Raw genomic sequence first — 19,806 nt, forward strand, 5'->3', positions numbered from 1 at the left:
TATATATACTAGTATTTATTATGCGCGATGCGCAAAAAATAAGTGTCCAATATTAATATTTTATATTAAAATTTTAAATTTATTTAGATTTTAGAAAATAATAATAATAATGTAAAACATTTCTATAAATTTAATATTTATATTTTAAGAAATAACTAACATATAACCCCAATATATAATGTGTATATTATTATTATTATTAAAAATAAGAAAATATATGGTGGACGTGCATGGTAACAATAGTGGAAAAGATAACGGAAGTTATAACGGTAGGGGTATGTTTGTCCAAAATATTGTATAGTACAACACTACAACATTTATAGCATATTGTATCATAAAACTTAGCGGAAAAAAACGGACATAAATGAAGGGTATAACATTCATCCGATCCACACTTATTATGTTTATATATATATATATATATATATATATATATATATATATATATATATATATAGTTGAGCGGCTCGCAAGCCGCTCGGTCAACTTCGAGCTCGAGCCTACTTATTCTTTATCGAGCTTGAGCTTGGCTCGTTTACACCCAAATTAATATCAACCCATCTAAAGACTCCATAACTCCCATTTTTCTTAAAAATCAAATATAATTTTTTATATTTCATCAATTCTATTTATAAAACACCACTTAAATTACAATTTTCAGAAAAATCAAAAACTTACTCCATATTATGGGCAAGCTTGATATCTTTTACCGGGATTAAGTGATTAACATAACTCCATGACATTTTAATGAGTAACAGATCATCACATTTACATTTAAAAAAAAAAATTATCCTTAAATTTCGCTGAAGATGAAGTACCAAATTAAAACTGGAAGATGATATTCTATAAATAATTGCTAAATTATTTCATAAATATGAATAAAATTTAATATGTACTTGGACCTATAAATTAAAATTCAAAAACTTACCTTATGTACTTGGAGTGGGAAAAATGCTTTTTGAGTTGAAGAACGTTGAAATACGCAAGCTATAAGTAAAAAATAATGTTGCCGTAGTGGAAAATAATGCTTCAAGAATCAATTTTATCCAAGAATTCAAATACCAAAACACAATTGAAGAAGAGAAATCTGAAATGCAGAGAGTCAGAAATTTATTTTGACAAATCTAGCAAGAAAATTTCATATAATATTTAGAAATTTATAAAATTAAAAATTTAGGGTTAGGGATTTTATCATATAATTTTTCAACTATGATCTTAACCTATTTTTCTAAATATTAAGGCCCTATTTGGTAAAATAGTTAGCTTATCAGTCAATTTTAGCTTATTTGACCACTATTAATTGTTTGACTTAGTTAAAAAATCAATATAAGTGTTTGGTTAATTAGCTTTTTGTAACTCCAAAATGCTAATATTCAAAAAGCTACTCAAAGCAACTTTTTCAATTAGCTTTTGAGAAAAGAAAGTATACCAAACATCTATCCGCTAACAGTTAATTTACCAAACACTGCACCTTTCTACAATCAGTCATTGTTATCATCTAATTATACCTTTTAATTAACATAATAGCTAACAGTTAACAACCATTTACCAAACATGGCCTAAATCTATTAATCATGCATTTGCCTCATTTGGTAGCTAGCTCCTTCTGGTCTCTCCTAATCTCAACAAGAGAGAGAGAGGGTGTGTGGAAGAGAAATGAGAGGCCCAAAAAATGGCAGCCTCACATTACTGTGAATATGTACAAACACAAAACAGCTCTTAGCTTTAGCCGTGGGTTGGGTCTCACTCTTACCTTATCCTATCTTCATTTTCTATATCCTCACCTCACCTCACCTCACCTCACCTCTCCCAACATTTAAACTTATACTACTACCTCACCTCTCCTTTAGCTTCGTTCCTTTAATTTGTCTCTCTATTAACACTTTTTTGCTCGCTAAGTTAGCTCAGCTCCTCTATCATCTTTTCTTCACTTCATCACATCACTGCTACCAACTCCCACTCTCTAATTCTCCTCTCTATATATTTCCATCTATATCTCTCTCCCTCTCTCTATCTCTCTCTATATATATATGTATATAACATGTAATTTTGCATTCGTATTAGCTACTATACCCGGCCGGCCAGAACATATATATATATGTTTTTTACCATATAAAATTAAAGCATTTGAATGCAATAAGCTAGTTTTGGGGATTGGTCTGTATTGAATTGAAGTAGAAGATTAAAGTTTGCTCAAAAATGGCTCCAAAAGCAGGAAAGGCTAAGCCACACAAGGCCAAGGGGGAAAAGAAGAAGAAGGAAGAGAAAGGTGTGTATATATATATGTGCAGTACTGTAATCTTATCCTATCTTTATTTATATGAAAAAAATTTCATTTATCTTCAGTTTTTTTTTTTTTTTTTTTTTTAACAAAATATTCTTCATAAGTTTTATCAAAATAAGTCGAATTAAGTTGTACATAGAAATAGATTGTGTTCTGTATTAGTACACACACATATATACTTAATGTCTAATATAATGTATTTAACTATTAGTCTATCTAAATTTTATCGTTAAAAAAAAAATTAAATTAAAGATGAAAGTACAATAATAACAAGTTTGGTTTGTGCGGCTACGTGGCCCTGCACTTTCATCTCACATCATCTCGTGGTTTAACCAAAAAAAAAAAAAGAAGATGAAAGTTCATTACAATTTATAATTTTTTTGTTTAAAAAATTGTTCTGTTTTCAGTTTCCTCAGCTCATTTGAGTATGAATATATATAATTTGTAATTACTGATTAAGTAGGTTTTTTTTTTTTTTTAATTTTTTTCGAAACAATTGATTAATTAAGTAAGTTTACATGTTAAGTTATTTAAATATTAATACGTGTTTAGCGTTTAAGTTTATTCAACCAATAATATTTTTTTACTTTTCGGTAATTAATTAATGCAATTTCAACCTAACTACCATGTACATCATTTTTTTTAATTATTATATGTGTCAATCAATTAACAAGTTTTTTTTTTTTTTTTTTTTTATAAAAAAACTTGTTTTTGAAAAAAAAAAATCAGAAGAAAAACTTTCACCTAAATAACTTTTTGTACAGTGCTGCTAATGCACCGAAATTATTATTATTATTATTATTATTATTATTATTATTATTATTATTATTATTATTATTATTATTATTATTATTATTATTAAAACTCAGCATTTTTTTTTTCTACAGTTTTGCCAACTGTTATAGAAATATCAGTGGAGACACCTGAATCGCAAGTGACGCTTAAGGTGAGTACAAAAGAATGAAAAACTCCTTTGAAACTAATTGTAATATCTTTATATGTAAAGAAGATAAATTAATACCTTCAAAAAAAAGAAGATAAATTAATCATTAATTTTACACAAATGAAAAAGAAATGCCATTTTTGATCCTATGATTACTAATGTACTTCTAATTTCACTTCACGAGTTTTAAAGTTGTCAATTTCAATCCACAACAATTCAAATTTTGTCAATTTCAATTCATATGGCCAAATTGCCCGCGAGAAATTGGCGAAATTTTTTAATGGGTTTAGAATTGTTGAAATTATGAGGGTAAAATTGTCTTTCCAAAATTATGCAAAAATAGAAAATTGAGAAAAAGCCTCCCCGGCAATGGAGTCTTATCGTTACAGTGCTACATACATGTCAAGAAGATGGAACTTTCATCTTACCGTCCACCTCCATATCCATATCCATTGCCGCCATTATCATCATATCCTTAAAGCATGCTTTGCTCGCTCATGCCTGTCCTGTTATCAAAAATAAAGGGCAGGGTAGTGGGCGACACGTTTGCCTCCCTACCCTTTGTATATCACTAGTAAATTCTAGCTCACGCAGGAGCTCGGCCACTGTACCAACAGTTAGACAGTGGAGTAGCTCTTCCACCGCGTTTGCCCTTTTATTTTCACCTCAAGCTACACGGCTGTCGTGGAGTTCCTCGGCGCGATGAACTTCTCCGCGTTGCCCTCGCTATTGCCTTACTACCCTCAATTTTCAACAAAGGTGCCGGAGATAGAGCATCTCCCGATGCATGATGCGTTGGGACCAATGTCATTTACGACTCTATTGATATAGACGGATAAAAGAGATTTTGTTGTAATTTAAAAAAAAAAAACAATTTTACCCTCATAACTTTCGTAATTCTAAACTCATTAAAAAAATTATGACAACTTTTTACTGACAATTTGGTCAGATGAACTGAATTTGACAAAAGTTGAATAGTTGTGGATTAAAATTGACAACTTCAAAACTCGTGGACCCAAATTAAAATTACCATAATAATTATAGGACCAACTTGACATTTTTCTTACAAAAATTATTAATTATTTTTTACTTGTATACTTTAAATTGAAAAAAGTTTACAATACTAGATGGTGAGAATGCGACTATTATAATAAAAAAGATAGTAACAATTTTGTAAATGATTAAAAATATTATTCTATTTAAAATATCATTACCCATTTTTATTTATAATATCAAACATTCTTATAATTTTTTATGATATATTTTTTTCAATTATAAATATACTAGTAATTTGCTAGTGTAATGCACCGATAATTTTTTTTTTTTTTTTTAAAAAGACAAGATAAATTTAAATAAATCAAATTTTAGTGGATTTTTTTTTAAATAGATAAAATCCACTATAAATTGATTTCTTTAAATTTGTTTATATATATATAAACATCCAATTTTAGTGGATTTTATTTTTTAAATAGATAAAATCCACTAAAAATTAATTTATTTAAATATATATCATTTTTAACATTTTAAAACCGGTAGCCGTAATAATGCTTTTTTTATTTTCCTATATATTTTCAAATTTATACATATTTAATAAAAATACAACTATCATTTAAAGTTCCTGTCAAAACTATTTTGTTATTCACATGCATGAGGCTCTGGGTCACGAATATGTATTAGTAATTTAGTACACTATATATTTATTGCTAAAAAAAAGTAATATTAGCCATTTATATTTATAATATCCGACATTCTTTTCACTTTTCATCCCAGAATTTATCTATTTTAAGTATATTGTATGATCATATTCTATACTCTATGAATATATAAACAAGAAAAACATTCATTGAAGGGAATATCGACGGACAGGATCTTAGACGTGAGAAAGTTATTAACTGTCCATGTCGAGACATGTCACTTGACCAACTACTCTTTGTCACACGAGGTATGTTAAATGAACTTTTTACTCTATAGCACCATACCATACTTATATTTTCTTACGTCATTTTCATTATTCCTAAAGAATTAATTAGTTTTGTTTATTTGATTAACACTTTTTTTTTAAAAAAAATTAGTTTTAAGTTTAAAATTGATCAAATTTATTTCCTAACTATTAAAAGTTTGCTACCTTTCATTAATCATAATATTTGTAGTAACATATTTTCAATAGTGATGTATCAAATCTAGTTTATAAACTCAAGCGAACAGAATTAAATAGGCATTCGAACTATATTTAAAAAGTTAATTAGCTTCCTAAACTTTTTAAATGTGTAATTACACTAATTAATATTTCATTAATAGATACTACATTGTAACAGAGTAGTATTGAGAAAAAAAACAGATTTAATAATTTTAAGTATAATTTTGTTGGTGTGTGGTATACAATAGGTGCGAGGACCAAAGCTCAAAGATTCAGTGGAAATTGTCTCTCTTAAGCCTTGCCACCTCACTATGGTTGAAGGTATATTCCTATATTCTAAAGAATTATCAATTATGCTACATTCCCTTTCATATATCTCATAATATTTGTTTCTTAATATAATATTATTTAATTATTTTTATATTTAATTACTAACTAAATATCTTTTAACATTGATCAATTTATAAGTTAATGAAAATAGTTTTATTATCGCACTAGAAAATAAATATTATTAAGAAAATTTAGGAATGAAGAAAAAAAAAATTTCTTTACCAAATCCTAATAATTATGGACCGAAATTGGCAAAGTTATCTTATTGCTTTTATCATAATGTATTATATTTCATGTAAAAAAATGAACTTATTTCATTTTTAAAAATATCTTTTTTTTTTTAATGAAATACTTTAATTCTCTCATATAGAGAATATCTAATAATTGAACATTATATTATCATTTATCTATACCAAAACTTCTTCTTCTCTCATGTATTTCTAATATTTTCATACATTAATAGCAATTATTAAAGGCAAAAATGACACCCTTTCTATTTTTTAAAAATGAAATTTAATATTAAATAAAAATTGTATATAATTTCTATATATATATATATATATATATATATATATATATATATATATATATATAAATTTTGCATTAATAAAAATTAATCAATATAAAAATCAAGAAAATACAAAATCATCATTATCTCTTTTTATTTAGTGGTAAAGCATAAACACGATTTTTTTTTTTTTTTGAAATGGTAGAAAATTTCAAAAAAAAAATTATGAATAAGGTTCAAATTTGCCAGTGAACCTAACCTGAAAATGCAATTAGGCCACTGAATGAAAAAAGTGCAATTAGGCCACTGAACACTCAAAAAACGTGCAATTAGGCCACTGAACACTCTAAATGTATACAAATTCACCGGATAGCAGGTTACCATCAATTTTAACAGGTTACCTGTTTACGTGACAACTGAACATTTTTAATAATTTTTAATAAATTTTAATAATAATTTAAAAAAAAAAAAAAAAAAAACAACGAGTCACTCCCTTCCTTTTTTTTTTTTAAATTTTTTAAAAATGTATTACTTTTTTGAAAGTTTAAAAATGTATTACTTAAATTTATTAAAAATATTAAAAATGCCAATTCAGCTATCACGTAAGCATGTAACCTGCTAAAATTGATGGTAACATGCTATCAGGTGAAATTACATACATTTAGAGTGTCAGTGACCTAATTGCATTTTTAAGTTACGTTAGTGGCCAATTTGAACATTATTCCATTAAAAAATTATAATCATCAGCTTGAATCACTAAGTTGTGGGCCCCACAAATTTCATATTGCTATTTGCTAAAGTTTAAAAGGGGGTGATTTTTATTTGGAACCCTGAAATTTAAATCATTAGCATTTGCACCCATCTTGTTTTCAAAATTGCGCTGGGATCCCTCAAACATTCGTTCTCTAATCTCTACTGACTATTTCACTTTCTTTTATGTTTACGGAGTATTTGATAATGTAAATTACCATTATAACCTACTAACCTACTCTGTACTTTGAAGAAAGAGTCACTATGGGCAAAATAAGAAAAAAGAAAATTTCATTCATATGAATTTATTAATACTTCAGGGTTCCAAATGCTATTATTTGAAACCTCAGGGATCCAAGTGAAATTATCCCCGAAATGAAATTTAAGATAGGGCTAAATTTGGAAATTCACATGAACCTTTTTTAAATTTGGCAGAGCAATATACCGAAGAACAGATAGTTGCTCACATCAGACGACTCCTTGATATAGTAGCATGTACCACGTCATTCGGCGGTTCATCTTCTTCCCCAAAATGCACCGGTCGAACCGGGTCCAAGGATCCCGGTTCGAGCTTGAGCGACGCCTCGGAAACGAAAAACACCAAGACCAAGGGGGCTGAACCGAAGAAACCCGGTTCACCCACATCCGAGAAGGCCAAGCCGGATGGAAACGCCGGCGGCGGAGCCGCCGCCGCCGCCGAGGCTGAGAAAGGAGAGCCGCCGATGATGTGCCCGCCGCCTCGTCTCCGCCAGTTCTACGACTTCTTCTCCTTCTCTCACCTCACGCCGCCGATCCAATGTGAGCGTCAATTCACAGTGTCTCACACATTTACGCGTGTTCGGTTTCTCAATTAGCCAAATGCATTCATATGCTTTGAGTCTGTATATCTGTTTGGTTAATTGTAGGTTATGTTTAGGGTTTACTAATAATTCTTTGGGTTTTACAGATATTAGGAGATCAAGTAGGCCGTTTCTCGAGGATAAAACAGAAGATGATTATTTTCAAATTGATGTGAGTTGCTTTAGCTCTTCTGTCTCTTGCTATGTCGTAGTTGTGGCTATTACTGCTGAATTCCCTGAATACATTGATTCCTGTGATCTATTCATCTTAGAGAAAATTTCACTTTTGATACTCTGAATATTATACACGAATCACATTTGGATAATCAGATACATGACTATATAGTTTGTATCACATTTGGTCTTGCCGTCCAATTTTCTGGCCAACTATTGCTGAAAGTGCATTTGCTTCTTCTGGAAGGAGCGCTTCCGGCAATAGTTGGTCAGAAAATTGGACGGCAGGACCGAATGTGATACAAATTACATAGTCATGCACCTAATTAGAAAATGTTAATAGTTAAGGACCAAATGTGATTCATGTATAATAGTGAAATTTATTCTTCATCTTAACTATGTTCTGCATTGCTGCGTTTGTTAGGTTCGTGTTTGCAGTGGCAAGCCAACAACCATAGTTGCTTCAAGCAAAGGTTTCTATCCTGCTGGGAAGCGCATTCTTTTGAGTCACACTTTGGTCGGTCTGTTGCAGCAATTAAGCCGAGTCTTTGATGCGGTGAGCTAAACTACTTGAAAATGCTTAGAACAAAATTGTTATGTTTCAAATTTCAATCCATCTATACTTAGTTCATTTCATATGAGCTATGTTTTAATTACGCTGGTTATGTTATGTTATGTTTATCAGGCTTACAAGGTTCTCATGAAAGCTTTTACTGAGCACAATAAAGTAAGTAAAAGAGATTATAAAGCTGTTTTGGTACCTAACCAGAAATAACAAAAAAAGAAGAAGACAAATTCTGATAAGTATTCATTTTGTTTCAGTTTGGTAACCTACCTTATGGATTTCGAGCAAACACGTGGGTTGTGCCTCCTTTTGTTGCTGAGAATCCGTCCAATTTCCCACCACTTCCCACGGAAGATGAAAACTGGGGAGGAAATGGAGGTGGACAAGGAAGAGATGGTAAGCATGATTACCGACCTTGGGCAAAAGAATTTGCGATTCTGGCAGCAATGCCTTGCAAAACAGATGAAGAAAGACAAATCCGAGATAGGAAAGCATTCCTTCTTCACAGTTTATTCGTCGATGTCTCTGTTACGAAGGCAGTTGCTGCAATAAAATGTCTTGTGGATGGTGTTCAGGGTTCCCCACAAAATTCGAGCTCTTCAACTTGGTATGAAGAAAGAGTTGGAGATCTTCTTATCAGTATCAAAAAAGATGCACAAGATGCAAGCAGGAAAACTGATAACAAAAATGATGGGACTCTGGTTCTTGACATGTCACTAGATGAACTTGCAAGGAGGAACTTACTAAAGGGAATAACTGCAGATGGGAGTGCAACTGTTCATGTTAGTATATATTTTCATTTTCTATTGCCTTGGCATTTTTTTTTTTTTTTTTTTTTTTTTTTTTTTTTTTTTTTTTAATAATGAAAGATGCTCTTATTACTGCTTGAGGTAATTCATATCACATTTAATTGCTGAGTTTTTTTTCCATACAGGATACCTCCACGTTAGGTGTAGTTGTTGTTAGGCACTGTGGCTACACTGCCATTATAAAAGTTGCAGCTGAGGTTAACTGGGGAAGTAATCCAATTCCTCAAGACATAGAAGTTGAGGACCAGACAGAGGGAGGTGCAGGTGCACTGAATGTCAACAGGTTGAAAATTGAACTTGGTTTACTGTGTTACTTTGTTGCATGCTTGATCTGGATAATAGCAGTAAGTATTGGATTCTGAATATGGAATAGTAATAGTCAGTCTGTTTTTTTGCTTGTTATTTTGTAGCTTGAGAGTGCTGTTGCACAGATCTTCCACACCTCAATCACCTAGCCCAGTACAACGATCACATTGCCTAGATGTTGAAGATCTAAGTACAGTTTTGGTAAGGCAGGTTCTTGGTGAAAGTTTACAGAAACTGCAGCAAGAAGACACTAAGCAAACGAAATCTATTAGATGGGAGCTGGGTGCATGCTGGGTGCAGCATTTACAAAGTCAGACTTCAGGGAAAACTGAATCTAAAAAAGGTGATGAGGCTAAGGTGGAGCCAGTGGTAAAAGGCCTTGGGAAGAATGGTGGACTCTTGAAGGATATTAAGAAGAAATCAGATGACCGGAGCAACAAAACTGATTCGGGAAAGGAAGTTGCCTCCACTAACAGTTCTGCTGTGAACAAGGATGAATTAGAGAAACACGAGGAGGAGAAGGAAATCTTGTGGAGAAAGCTCCTTCCTGAGGCAGCATATTTGCGCCTCAAAGAATCAGAAACTGGTCTTCACCTTAAGGTGCTCGCAGCCTTTATAACAGTACATATACGTTTCTATTCCATTCTATAATAGTGCTGCAGGTCATGTAGCAACCTTTATCTTCAAGTAGTCATCCTTGAAATATGATTTGAGGATGTAATATACCAGAAACCACTCAAGCCTCTTATCTTCTAGAAACATATAAAAATGAATTATTTTACTTAATCATATCTACCTTTGTTGACAAAATGTTTGGTTCAATTAAAACTGACAGTCACCAGATGAGTTGATTGACATGGCACATAAATACTATGCTGATACTGCTCTTCCAAAACTGGTTAGTTCTTGTATACACAAACATTATCACCACACTTACTTAAAATTCATCATAATTTGTGATAGATGCCATTCCGAACATTACTTACAGGTGGCTGATTTTGGTTCCCTGGAACTTTCTCCTGTGGATGGAAGGACATTGACAGATTTTATGCATACTAGAGGCCTACGAATGTGCTCTTTGGGACACGTGGTACTTTATTCATTTCTTTGCTTTTCTTATAGATTATTTGTTGGTTCTTTTTGTTTTGTTTCATTCTTGTAGTCCTCTTTCCATGTAATTTGAGAATCAGTAATCAAGAGCCTATACGGCTTAAAAAGGAACAAAAGAAGAAAATGATCAGTAGTTGTACAGATACTCAAAAATGAAGTGTGTATCAGTGCATGGAAAATTTGGAGCTAGAGGGACCTTTAACCTTTGCAATGATATGATCCTACGTTCTTTTTTTTTTTTTTTTTTAAGTAAAGGATTAGCGTATGGCCTTCCATCTCAAGCCCATTTCTTAGTTTTCTTCTGAAATGATGGAGAAGATTGAAAGGAAAAGGAGGGATGCCACCTAATCTAAAGCTATCATTTGCAACCTCTCTGAGACCATATTGTTTTTGTGATAATTGTCCCATGCATGCTTTGGTGAATGTCTTTTCTTTTAACTAACTCATGCATGAATGCACGTATATGTATATACATAGACATATATATATATATATATATATATATATATATATATATATATATATATATATATACACACACACACACACACACACACACACACACACACATATATGCTCCTTATTAGTTACTCCGTATTAGACTTTTTTGATTTATTTTATTTTTTGGGTGTGTATAAGGCTTTTCGTAAATGAGGTTTAGGGAGGTCTTGGGAAACCTTGAAACAAATGAGTCTAATTTAGAGTTTCCTTCAATTTTCCGTATGGCTTTGCTTCTTTACCTCTTTGTCACTACGCTTTCATTCGTCAACACATATATTCCCTTAGTCTTTCTTTAGATTTGTATTTATGAGCAAGCTCTCAATCAGATAAAAGTTAGTGATTTAATGCACATACTTTTGGATTAATTGGAAGTCTCCCGGTGGTGCTGTTTCTTTGAATGGCATCTTAGGTAGGCTCTAACTTGTATATATTCATCACAACTCACCATCATACCTTCTAATTTGACTATGACTTTTGTTACATTGTTCTTTGCTCATTTTATTCAAATTACTCCTACTTCAACTTTTATATATTTTAATCTAATTTTTTATGTTATACAACTCATGACAGGTGGAGCTTGCAGACAAGCTTCCTCATGTACAGTCACTCTGTATACATGAGATGGTTGTTAGAGCTTACAAACACATATTGCAAGCTGTTGTTGCAGCTGTGGATCATATTGCTGATATGGCTGGGGCAGTAGCTTCATGTTTGAACGTTTTGCTAGGGACACCACCTGCTGTAAATACTGATGCAGACATCAGCAATGATGTTGAGTTGAAATGGAAATGGGTGGAAACTTTCCTTTCAAAGCGGTTTGGGTGCCAATGGGAGGATGAAAAGCTTCATGATCTCAGAAAATTTGCCATTCTCCGTGGACTTTGCCACAAAGTACACTTTTCTGATTCAACAGAAATTGCAGTTGTTAGTAAGACTCTTCCTGGATCAGCATAATATTAAACAAAGTTGTTTTTTTCAGGTTGGACTTGAGCTTGTTCCCAGAGACTATGATATGGATTCTCCATTTCCCTTTAAAAAATCAGATATCATAAGCATGGTCCCTGTATACAAGGTAGGCATACTCATTTCTTAATTTGGCATGTTAGATTAGGAGGAACACAGGCAGTTTTGACAACATTAAGTATTTTTAACAGCATATTGCATGCTCATCGGCGGATGGACGCACACTGTTGGAATCATCAAAGACTTCCTTGGACAAGGGGAAATTGGAGGATGCTGTAAACTACGGAACTAAGGTTATAATGCATATCTTAGTTAAACAACTATTTTGAGTATGATTTGAGGCTTGAAACTGATGTCTATTAAAATTTGTTGAAGGCTCTATCAAAACTTGTGTCAGTCTGTGGTCCTTATCATCGAATGACAGCGGGTGCTTATAGTCTTCTAGCAGTTGTACTGTATCATACTGGTGATTTCAATCAGGTATGAGGTTTATTTCTTTTCAACTTGTTTCACTGGGCCAATGATATGCTGGCATATAATGCAATTTACTAGTGAAGTTAAATGTTTTTTTGTTCTCATTTGTTGACCATCCTGTCCCAGAGTATTAACACAAAAATACATAGATAAAGTACCATAAATGTATCCCCACTTGATGTAATTTGACTCTTGAATGGAATAGCTAATAGGAAAAAAAAAAGTAAAGCAGTAGAGGATGTAACTCCATGTTTGTTAGATAAACTACCATTTCACAGAATATTAACTGCAACCATTCAATATGCTAGATATGTAGTCTACAATTATTCTGCTTCTATCTTTAATTGTATTTTATTTTTCTCTGGATGTCAGGCTACCATCTATCAGCAAAAAGCTTTGGATATTAATGAGAGAGAACTAGGACTTGACCACCCAGACACAATGAAGAGTTATGGTGATTTAGCAGTTTTCTACTATCGGCTCCAACATACGGAGTTGGCCTTAAAGTATGTGTCATTATGTGCCTCTCTTTTATAAGGGTTTCCCATCATAAGTATGAGTTAATGCCGATCTTTCTTGTAGCTTACTTGAATATTTTGCTTTGATAAATCTTTTTCCTTTTTTTTCTGTGCTGTCCCATATAAAAAATGTAGTTAAAATAGTTACACAAGAAATTTCCTCACACCTTGAATTGATTATATATTAATTAATTTAACTTGATGCAAGATTAGAACTTTCTAGGTGAAATTTTTGTTTTTCAGTTCTATGCTTCAATTTCTGTATTAGACTAATAGTTAGTTTTATAATTTCTCAATTACTAATCCTGACTGCTGTAAACTGAGCATTGCTAATTGCAAGATAAACATAACTAGAGATTAATGAAAGAAAAAAGCAAATTATGGATTTTAAATAAATGAAATAGCTTTTAATGCTGAGAAAAATGCTGGTCTGTACAAATGTGAAGCAGGAGAACACAAGATATGTGAATATGAACATTTAAGATAAGTTGCAAAGGTTCCCCCTCCCACTCCTTTTAGCATGTTGAAACTTCAAAGTATTACCTTAAAGTTTCCTTCTCTTTTCACTTCCATTTGCGACAAGATTAAATTATGTCTTTTACTTCTGTTTTTCTTTTTAAAAATTAGTAAAGGGTTGATGATAGATGGAATAGTCAGTGGATGTCTTTGAATTTTCACTTAATTGTAATCAGTATTTCTTTTGAGAAAAATATCGTTCAATTAAGATTCAATCTGCACTCTGGACATGTGATGTCCCCATGATTAAATAGTTGCAAAATTTGATGAGCATTGTGATTAAGTCACTACACTATAAGCTAGTTTATTGGCTTTGGCAAACACTCAAGAAATGGATGATGATATTACATCAAGTGATTACTTGTACTAGTGAATTACTCCATACCTTTTTTATTCAAGTTTCACTGATTGGTGCTGGATTTGGCATCTTTATCACATTTATCCTTATGGCTAAAGATTAATGATTTTTGGTTCAAGTTTCACTGATGAGTGCTATATTAGCATCGTTACCACATTTACCCTTACGACTAAAGATTTATGACCTTATGGTGCTTCTCTATCCTCTGTTTAGGTATGTCAACCGTGCCTTGTATTTGTTACACCTAACATGTGGACCTTCTCACCCAAATACTGCTGCCACCTATATTAATGTTGCAATGATGGAAGAAGGTCTGGGAAATGTCCATGTTGCACTCAGGTATCTTCATGAGGCTCTCAAGTGCAACCAAAGGCTTCTTGGAGCTGATCATATACAGGTAACCTCTCTCTCTCCATTTGATTTGTGCACGAGTTTGACAAATGAAAATTAATGACCTGTTTTAAGAGTCCCAGATTGAAAAAATAAGAGAACATATGGGTTTATAAGGTCATGGGTTAGACTAGCTAATTGATTGGATTCAGTCTTGTAGTGTGGTTTGGCCTATGTGCATTATAGTAGCATGGTATTAGAGCCTGGTTGGGCCCACTTTGTGTTTACCTGGTTGTTCAATTTCAAGTGGTCAACCGGTCAACCGGTTATATTCAAAAATGGCCCAATTGTCCACTTGAAGGGTTAGACTAGCTAATTGATTGGATTCAGTCTTTTAGTGTGGTTTGGCCCATGTGCATTGTAGATTGTGTTTAACTTATGCAAACTTTAAAAATTATCTTCTCAGTAACAGCATGAAGGACCAAGGGGTGACTACGACATAGTATATGATTGCATGATTTGACTTCTACTTGAAGATGCATTATATGTGTCTGACAAATGTATCTGGTTTCTTCAGACTGCAGCTAGCTATCATGCTATAGCCATTGCACTTTCCTTAATGGAGGCATATTCGTTAAGTGTTCAGCATGAACAAACTACACTCCAGATACTGCAGGCTAAACTTGGTCCAGATGATCTACGCACACAGGTAATACAAGTTGCCATTCTGGTAATACAGCATGATAACTTTTTGATAATACTCGTGTCAACTTCATCCAGAACTTTCTGCAGGATGCTGCTGCCTGGCTTGAGTACTTTGAGTCCAAGGCTCTGGAGCAGCAAGAAGCAGCACGTAATGGCACTCCAAAGCCAGATGCTTCTATCTCAAGCAAGGGCCATTTAAGGTATTTGAGCAACATTCCCTCATTTTATTCAATTTTCCAAGAGATCTAAAACTAAAAGTGGCTAAGCAAGAGAATCAATTGTAACTAGCTTGATAGCCCAATTGTACTTTGCCTACCAGGTGAACGTGAACCGTTTCAACCAAAAAAGCAAAATTGTTGTATATTAGTTGCTGGAACTGACAGTCTCTGAGTCTGATGTTCTTTTGAATGTGGTTGCACCATAGTTACTCTATCGATTACATTCAGTTTGTTCTGTTAAGTAGTCAATACAAACATGTAAATTGTATATATACTTGCAAAAGACAAATGAAAGGGACTTCGGGTACCTAAAAGTTTGCTGCCTCAGATTTTGTCTTCCTGTTATTTCACTATGAATAATGGAAGTTATAGTTTTGCATTTGCAAAATCTCAACTCCTTTCCAGTATAGTAGTAGTTTATGCTGTACGTTTTCACTACTTAAGTTCCTTTTTGTTTTTCTCCGTACTTGGTTAGTGTGTCGGACTTGTTGGATTACATAACCCCAGATGCAGAGATGAAAGCTCGAGAAGCTCAAAAGAAGCAAGCTCGAGCAAAGGTTGGAACATTTTCTGCTAATTTAGGCCAATATTTGTTCATTTCACTTTCATGCACTGATATATCTCGGTTAAACATCCTCTTTGATCATACAGGTCAAAGGCAAAACCGAGCAGAACGGGGGAACAGTTATAGAAGAATATCAAAAGGATGAACTTTTATCTCCAACTCATCCTGTGAGGGAAAACTCCAGCGATAAAGAGAATAAATTGGAATTAGAAAAGATATCTGATTCACAGCCTGTAGAGCCAATAAATAAGAAGCCTGATGAGATTTTCGTGCAGCAGACACTATCAGAGCAAAATGAGGAAATAACACGGGAAGATTCTTCCGAGGAAGGATGGCAAGAAGCTCTTCCCAAAGGCCGATCACTAATGGGCCGTAAACCTTCTGGTTCTAGGAGGCCTAGCCTTGCAAAACTTAATACCAACTTTATGAATGCTTCTCATATCTCAAGACATCGTGATAAGACCGCTAATTTTACTTCTCCGAGGAGACCTTCAAATGAGTCTGCTGCTTCATCTGGGTCTCCTGCTCCTGCTCTGAAGAAATTTGTAAAGAGTGCCAGCTTTGGCCCAAAGTCAAAGAGTGCTTCCGTTCCACCTGCTGGTACAGAGAAGCCCTCCAATCCAAAATCTGCACCAGCTAGTCCAGCTCTAAATGATTATGTAGCAAAGTCCAGTTCAATAATAAATTCTGTGAGTGTCCAGGCAGCTGGAAAACTGTTCTCATATAAAGAAGTTGCTTTAGCTCCTCCTGGTACCATTGTCAAAGCCGTGGCAGAGCAGAACTCTTCGGTGACAGATACAGCTCAAGCAGCATTGTCAAAAATCAGTGAAGGAGAACAAGCTAAGAGCCTTGTTGAAGAGAAACAAATTGAACCAGATGAGCACACCAATCAAACTGTCAATGAGGTGCAACAGGGAGAAATTTCGGATGGCTTGAAGAATGCATCTTCTGAAAAGAAAAAAGTTGAGGAAATATCGAGTTCTTCCCAGAGCACTGAAGGAAACTCTGAGAGCTCTGATTCTGGATCCCAGAATGATGGTTCTTCAAACAATTCAAAAGCCAGTCCAAAAAATGAGGTGCTTGAAAAGCAAGTTGATAAGTGTTTGGTGACTTCATCTGATCATTATGTGGCAGAAAACACCACTTCACCTCAAGAGAAGAACAATTTGATCTTAAACGAACAAACACCTGAAAAAGAGGATGCTAGTCAAAAGGATGATAACGGAGATGTGAGTTCACTGCCGATCAAGGGCGACAAACAAGGTGACAGTTCACATAATACTTCACCTCAAGAATCAGAAAATCAAGGTGATGCAGAGTCTGTAAAGGAGACATCCAAGAAACTTTCTGCAGCTGCTGCTCCATTCAACCCATCTACAATTCCAGTTTTTGGCTCCATTCCAGTGTCCAGTTTTAAAGAGCATGGGGGAATATTGCCGCCACCTGTTAACATTCCACCTATGCTTACAGTTAACCCCATTCGTAGATCCCCACATCAGTCAGCAACAGCAAGAGTTCCATATGGTCCACGCTTGTCAGGTGGCTATAATAGGCCTGGAAGTCGAGTTCCACGTAACAAACCTGCTTTTCACAATGGTGAACATAATGGGGAGGTGAGTCACTTTAGCATTCCCAGAATAATGAACCCACATGCAGCTGAATTTGTCCCTGGCCAACCTTGGCTACCTAATGGATATCCAGTTGCTTCAAATGGTTTTGTGGCTTCACCAAATGGTGTTCCTCTTTCCCCTAATGGTTATCCAGTATCCCCGAATGGCATGCCAGTCTCTCCCGATGGTATTCCAGTGACTCAAAATGGTTTGCCTGCATCTCCAGTTGGTTCAGTAGAATCTCAATCAGCTGTAACTGTGGAAGCCACCCCTGAAAATGAAAATGCAGCTGAGACAGATGGGAACACAGCAGAGCCCTCCAATAACGTGGAAGCTGCTGACTCAGATGTGACAAATACTGAAGTCCAACCAGTCTCTCCCAATGGTATTCCAGTGACTCAAAATGGTTTGCCTTCATCTCCAGTTGGTTCAGTAGAATCTCCATCAGCTGTAACTGTGGAAGCCACCCCTGAAAATGAAAATGCAGCTGAGACAGATGGGAACACAGCAGAGCCCTCCAATAACGTGGCAGCTGCTGACTCAGATGTGACAAATACTGAAGTCCAACCAGTAGCTGTTGGGAATACACATTCTGATAAATCTGGAGTAGATGAAAAGTCTGACTCTGAAAATGGAGAAAAACATAAATGTGCAGTTGAACCAATCGAGGAAACTGCAGCAAAAGAAATCTGCAGTAATCTAGCTGTTGAGGGGAAGGCAGCCAAGCGTTGGGGAGATTACAGTGATGGGGAAAATGAGATTATTGAGGTCACAAGTTGACAAATGTATGATCTTTCGATAGATTGGCCTCCCGGTCAATAATTGAATACCTGCAACAGATATGTGACAACCTATGATTCATCAAAGGCCAGGATATGAATTTGAAAAAATCTTTTCCAGGTTTGTAAAGACTGCATTTGACTTGGAAAATGCTGAATTTCAGTTACAACTTGAGGTTTTCAAAGCAAGCCTTGGAAAGAGAAGGCAACCGACGGCACAAGGTAATTTATTAATGAGAATGAAGAAAAAACAGTGAGGATTCTGCATCACAAGATGTACTTGGATTGAGTGTTAAAGACTCCCTTTCTGTGGCCTATGTGCAATAGTTAGAAGTCATAATACATTTGCTTTAGTCATTAATAATAAACATTGTAATTTAGCAGAGGAATTTGTTTTATGGTTACATGGATTTTGCATTCATTGGCATCCTGATATTATGCAGTATACTGTGGGCTGCAAATCTACTGCTCTTTTAAATTGAATCTATACTTTTTAGCAAGTTAATTTAAGTAAAGAGCATTCATTTTAACAGTACAAGCAGCGCTAGCTTCAATGTATGGTATGAATGAAGAACGGATTCATAGTTGTTCCTGCTGTAGTTTAGGTTTCCTTTATCGAGTCCATCCAAGGAAGAATAAAAGGATATCAGTTAATTGATCTACGGAATTGACAAAGCTGGTTTTAATACACTCTAACACAATCTTCTCCATGATGAAGTGGCAATCAAACTCGATGTATTTGGTCCTCTCATGATAAACTGAATTTGAGGCAATGTGTAGAGCTGCTTGGTTGTCACATATCAGTGTCATTTGAGCAACATTGCCACATTGCAACTCTTGTAGTAAGTGCTTTAGCCACATAAGCTCACACGTGGCAAGGGCCATGGCCCGGTACTCAGCTTTAGCACTGGACCTGGCAACAACATCTTGCTTATTTTTTCAAGATATAAGATTACCACCAATGAGTATACAATAACCCGAAGTAGAGCGCCTGTCAAATGGACAACTGGCCCAATCTGCATCAGAATACCCAACAACTTGATCATGTCCTCTATATTCATATAGTAAACCTTGCCCTAGTGTTCTCTTGATATACCTTAGAACCCGAACAACAGCATCCCAATGACTATCACAAGGATTCTCAAGAAACTAACTCAATACACTAACTCCAAAAGAGATATCTAGCCGTGAGATTGTAAGATAATTCAATATTTCAATTAATCTCCTGTATCATTCTCGGTCAGGCAATGGCTCCCCCTGTCCTGGTAGGAATTTAACATTCAGATCCATTGGATTATTCACAAGTCTACAATCCAACATACCAGTTTCTTCTAAAATATCCAATGCATACTTTCTTTGAGAAATGACTATACCACCGCTAGACTGGACCACTTCAATTCCGAGAAAATACTTTAGCTTGCCCAAATCCTTGGTCTGGAACCGACTGAAGAGATACTCTTTCAATTGAGATATGCCCTCTTGATCACTCCCTATAATAACAATGTCATCCACAT

The 19,806-nt window shown here is 34.3% G+C and overlaps 1 protein-coding gene across 4 annotated transcripts; it reads left to right on the top strand.

Annotated features, from left to right (window-relative positions):
* Positions 1 to 1,722: 1,722 nt before the first annotated feature.
* On the top strand, positions 1,723 to 18,788 carry LOC109173129 (protein TSS). Of its 4 annotated transcripts, none has more exons than XM_019322393.1 (24): positions 2,200 to 2,269; positions 3,172 to 3,230; positions 5,077 to 5,169; positions 5,613 to 5,685; positions 7,388 to 7,750; positions 7,899 to 7,963; positions 8,390 to 8,521; positions 8,651 to 8,692; positions 8,788 to 9,312; positions 9,465 to 9,622; positions 9,750 to 10,245; positions 10,481 to 10,543; positions 10,634 to 10,735; positions 11,827 to 12,147; positions 12,236 to 12,328; positions 12,411 to 12,512; positions 12,595 to 12,699; positions 13,066 to 13,199; positions 14,299 to 14,482; positions 14,993 to 15,124; positions 15,196 to 15,320; positions 15,814 to 15,895; positions 15,990 to 17,821; positions 17,918 to 18,788. In XM_019322393.1, the coding sequence occupies exons 1-24, from the start codon at positions 2,200 to 2,202 to the stop codon at positions 18,291 to 18,293; spliced, it is 5,727 nt and encodes a 1,908-aa protein (XP_019177938.1). In that variant the 3' UTR covers positions 18,294 to 18,788. The 4 variants fall into 4 exon arrangements, with proteins under 4 accessions (XP_019177936.1, XP_019177937.1, XP_019177938.1 ...); XM_019322394.1 differs by having other exon boundaries at positions 15,990 to 17,742; positions 17,941 to 18,788; XM_019322391.1 differs by having other exon boundaries at positions 1,723 to 2,269; positions 15,990 to 18,788.
* Positions 18,789 to 19,806: the final 1,018 nt, after the last annotated feature.

Source organism: Ipomoea nil, unplaced genomic scaffold, assembly GCF_001879475.1.
Source record: "Ipomoea nil cultivar Tokyo-kokei standard unplaced genomic scaffold, Asagao_1.1 scaffold0465, whole genome shotgun sequence".
Classification (NCBI taxonomy): domain Eukaryota; kingdom Viridiplantae; phylum Streptophyta; class Magnoliopsida; order Solanales; family Convolvulaceae; genus Ipomoea; species Ipomoea nil.

Excerpts from the sequence above, each read along its gene's own strand:
- LOC109173129 (XM_019322391.1), top strand. The coding sequence starts at position 2,200 with ATGGCTCCAAAAGCAGGAAAGGCTAAGCCACACAAGGCCAAGGGGGAA. Across the intron at positions 2,270-3,171 it reads GAAGAAGAAGGAAGAGAAAG|TTTTGCCAACTGTTATAGAA; the intron begins GTGTGTATATAT and ends TTTTTTCTACAG. Across the intron at positions 13,200-14,298 it reads CATACGGAGTTGGCCTTAAA|GTATGTCAACCGTGCCTTGT; the intron begins GTATGTGTCATT and ends TCCTCTGTTTAG.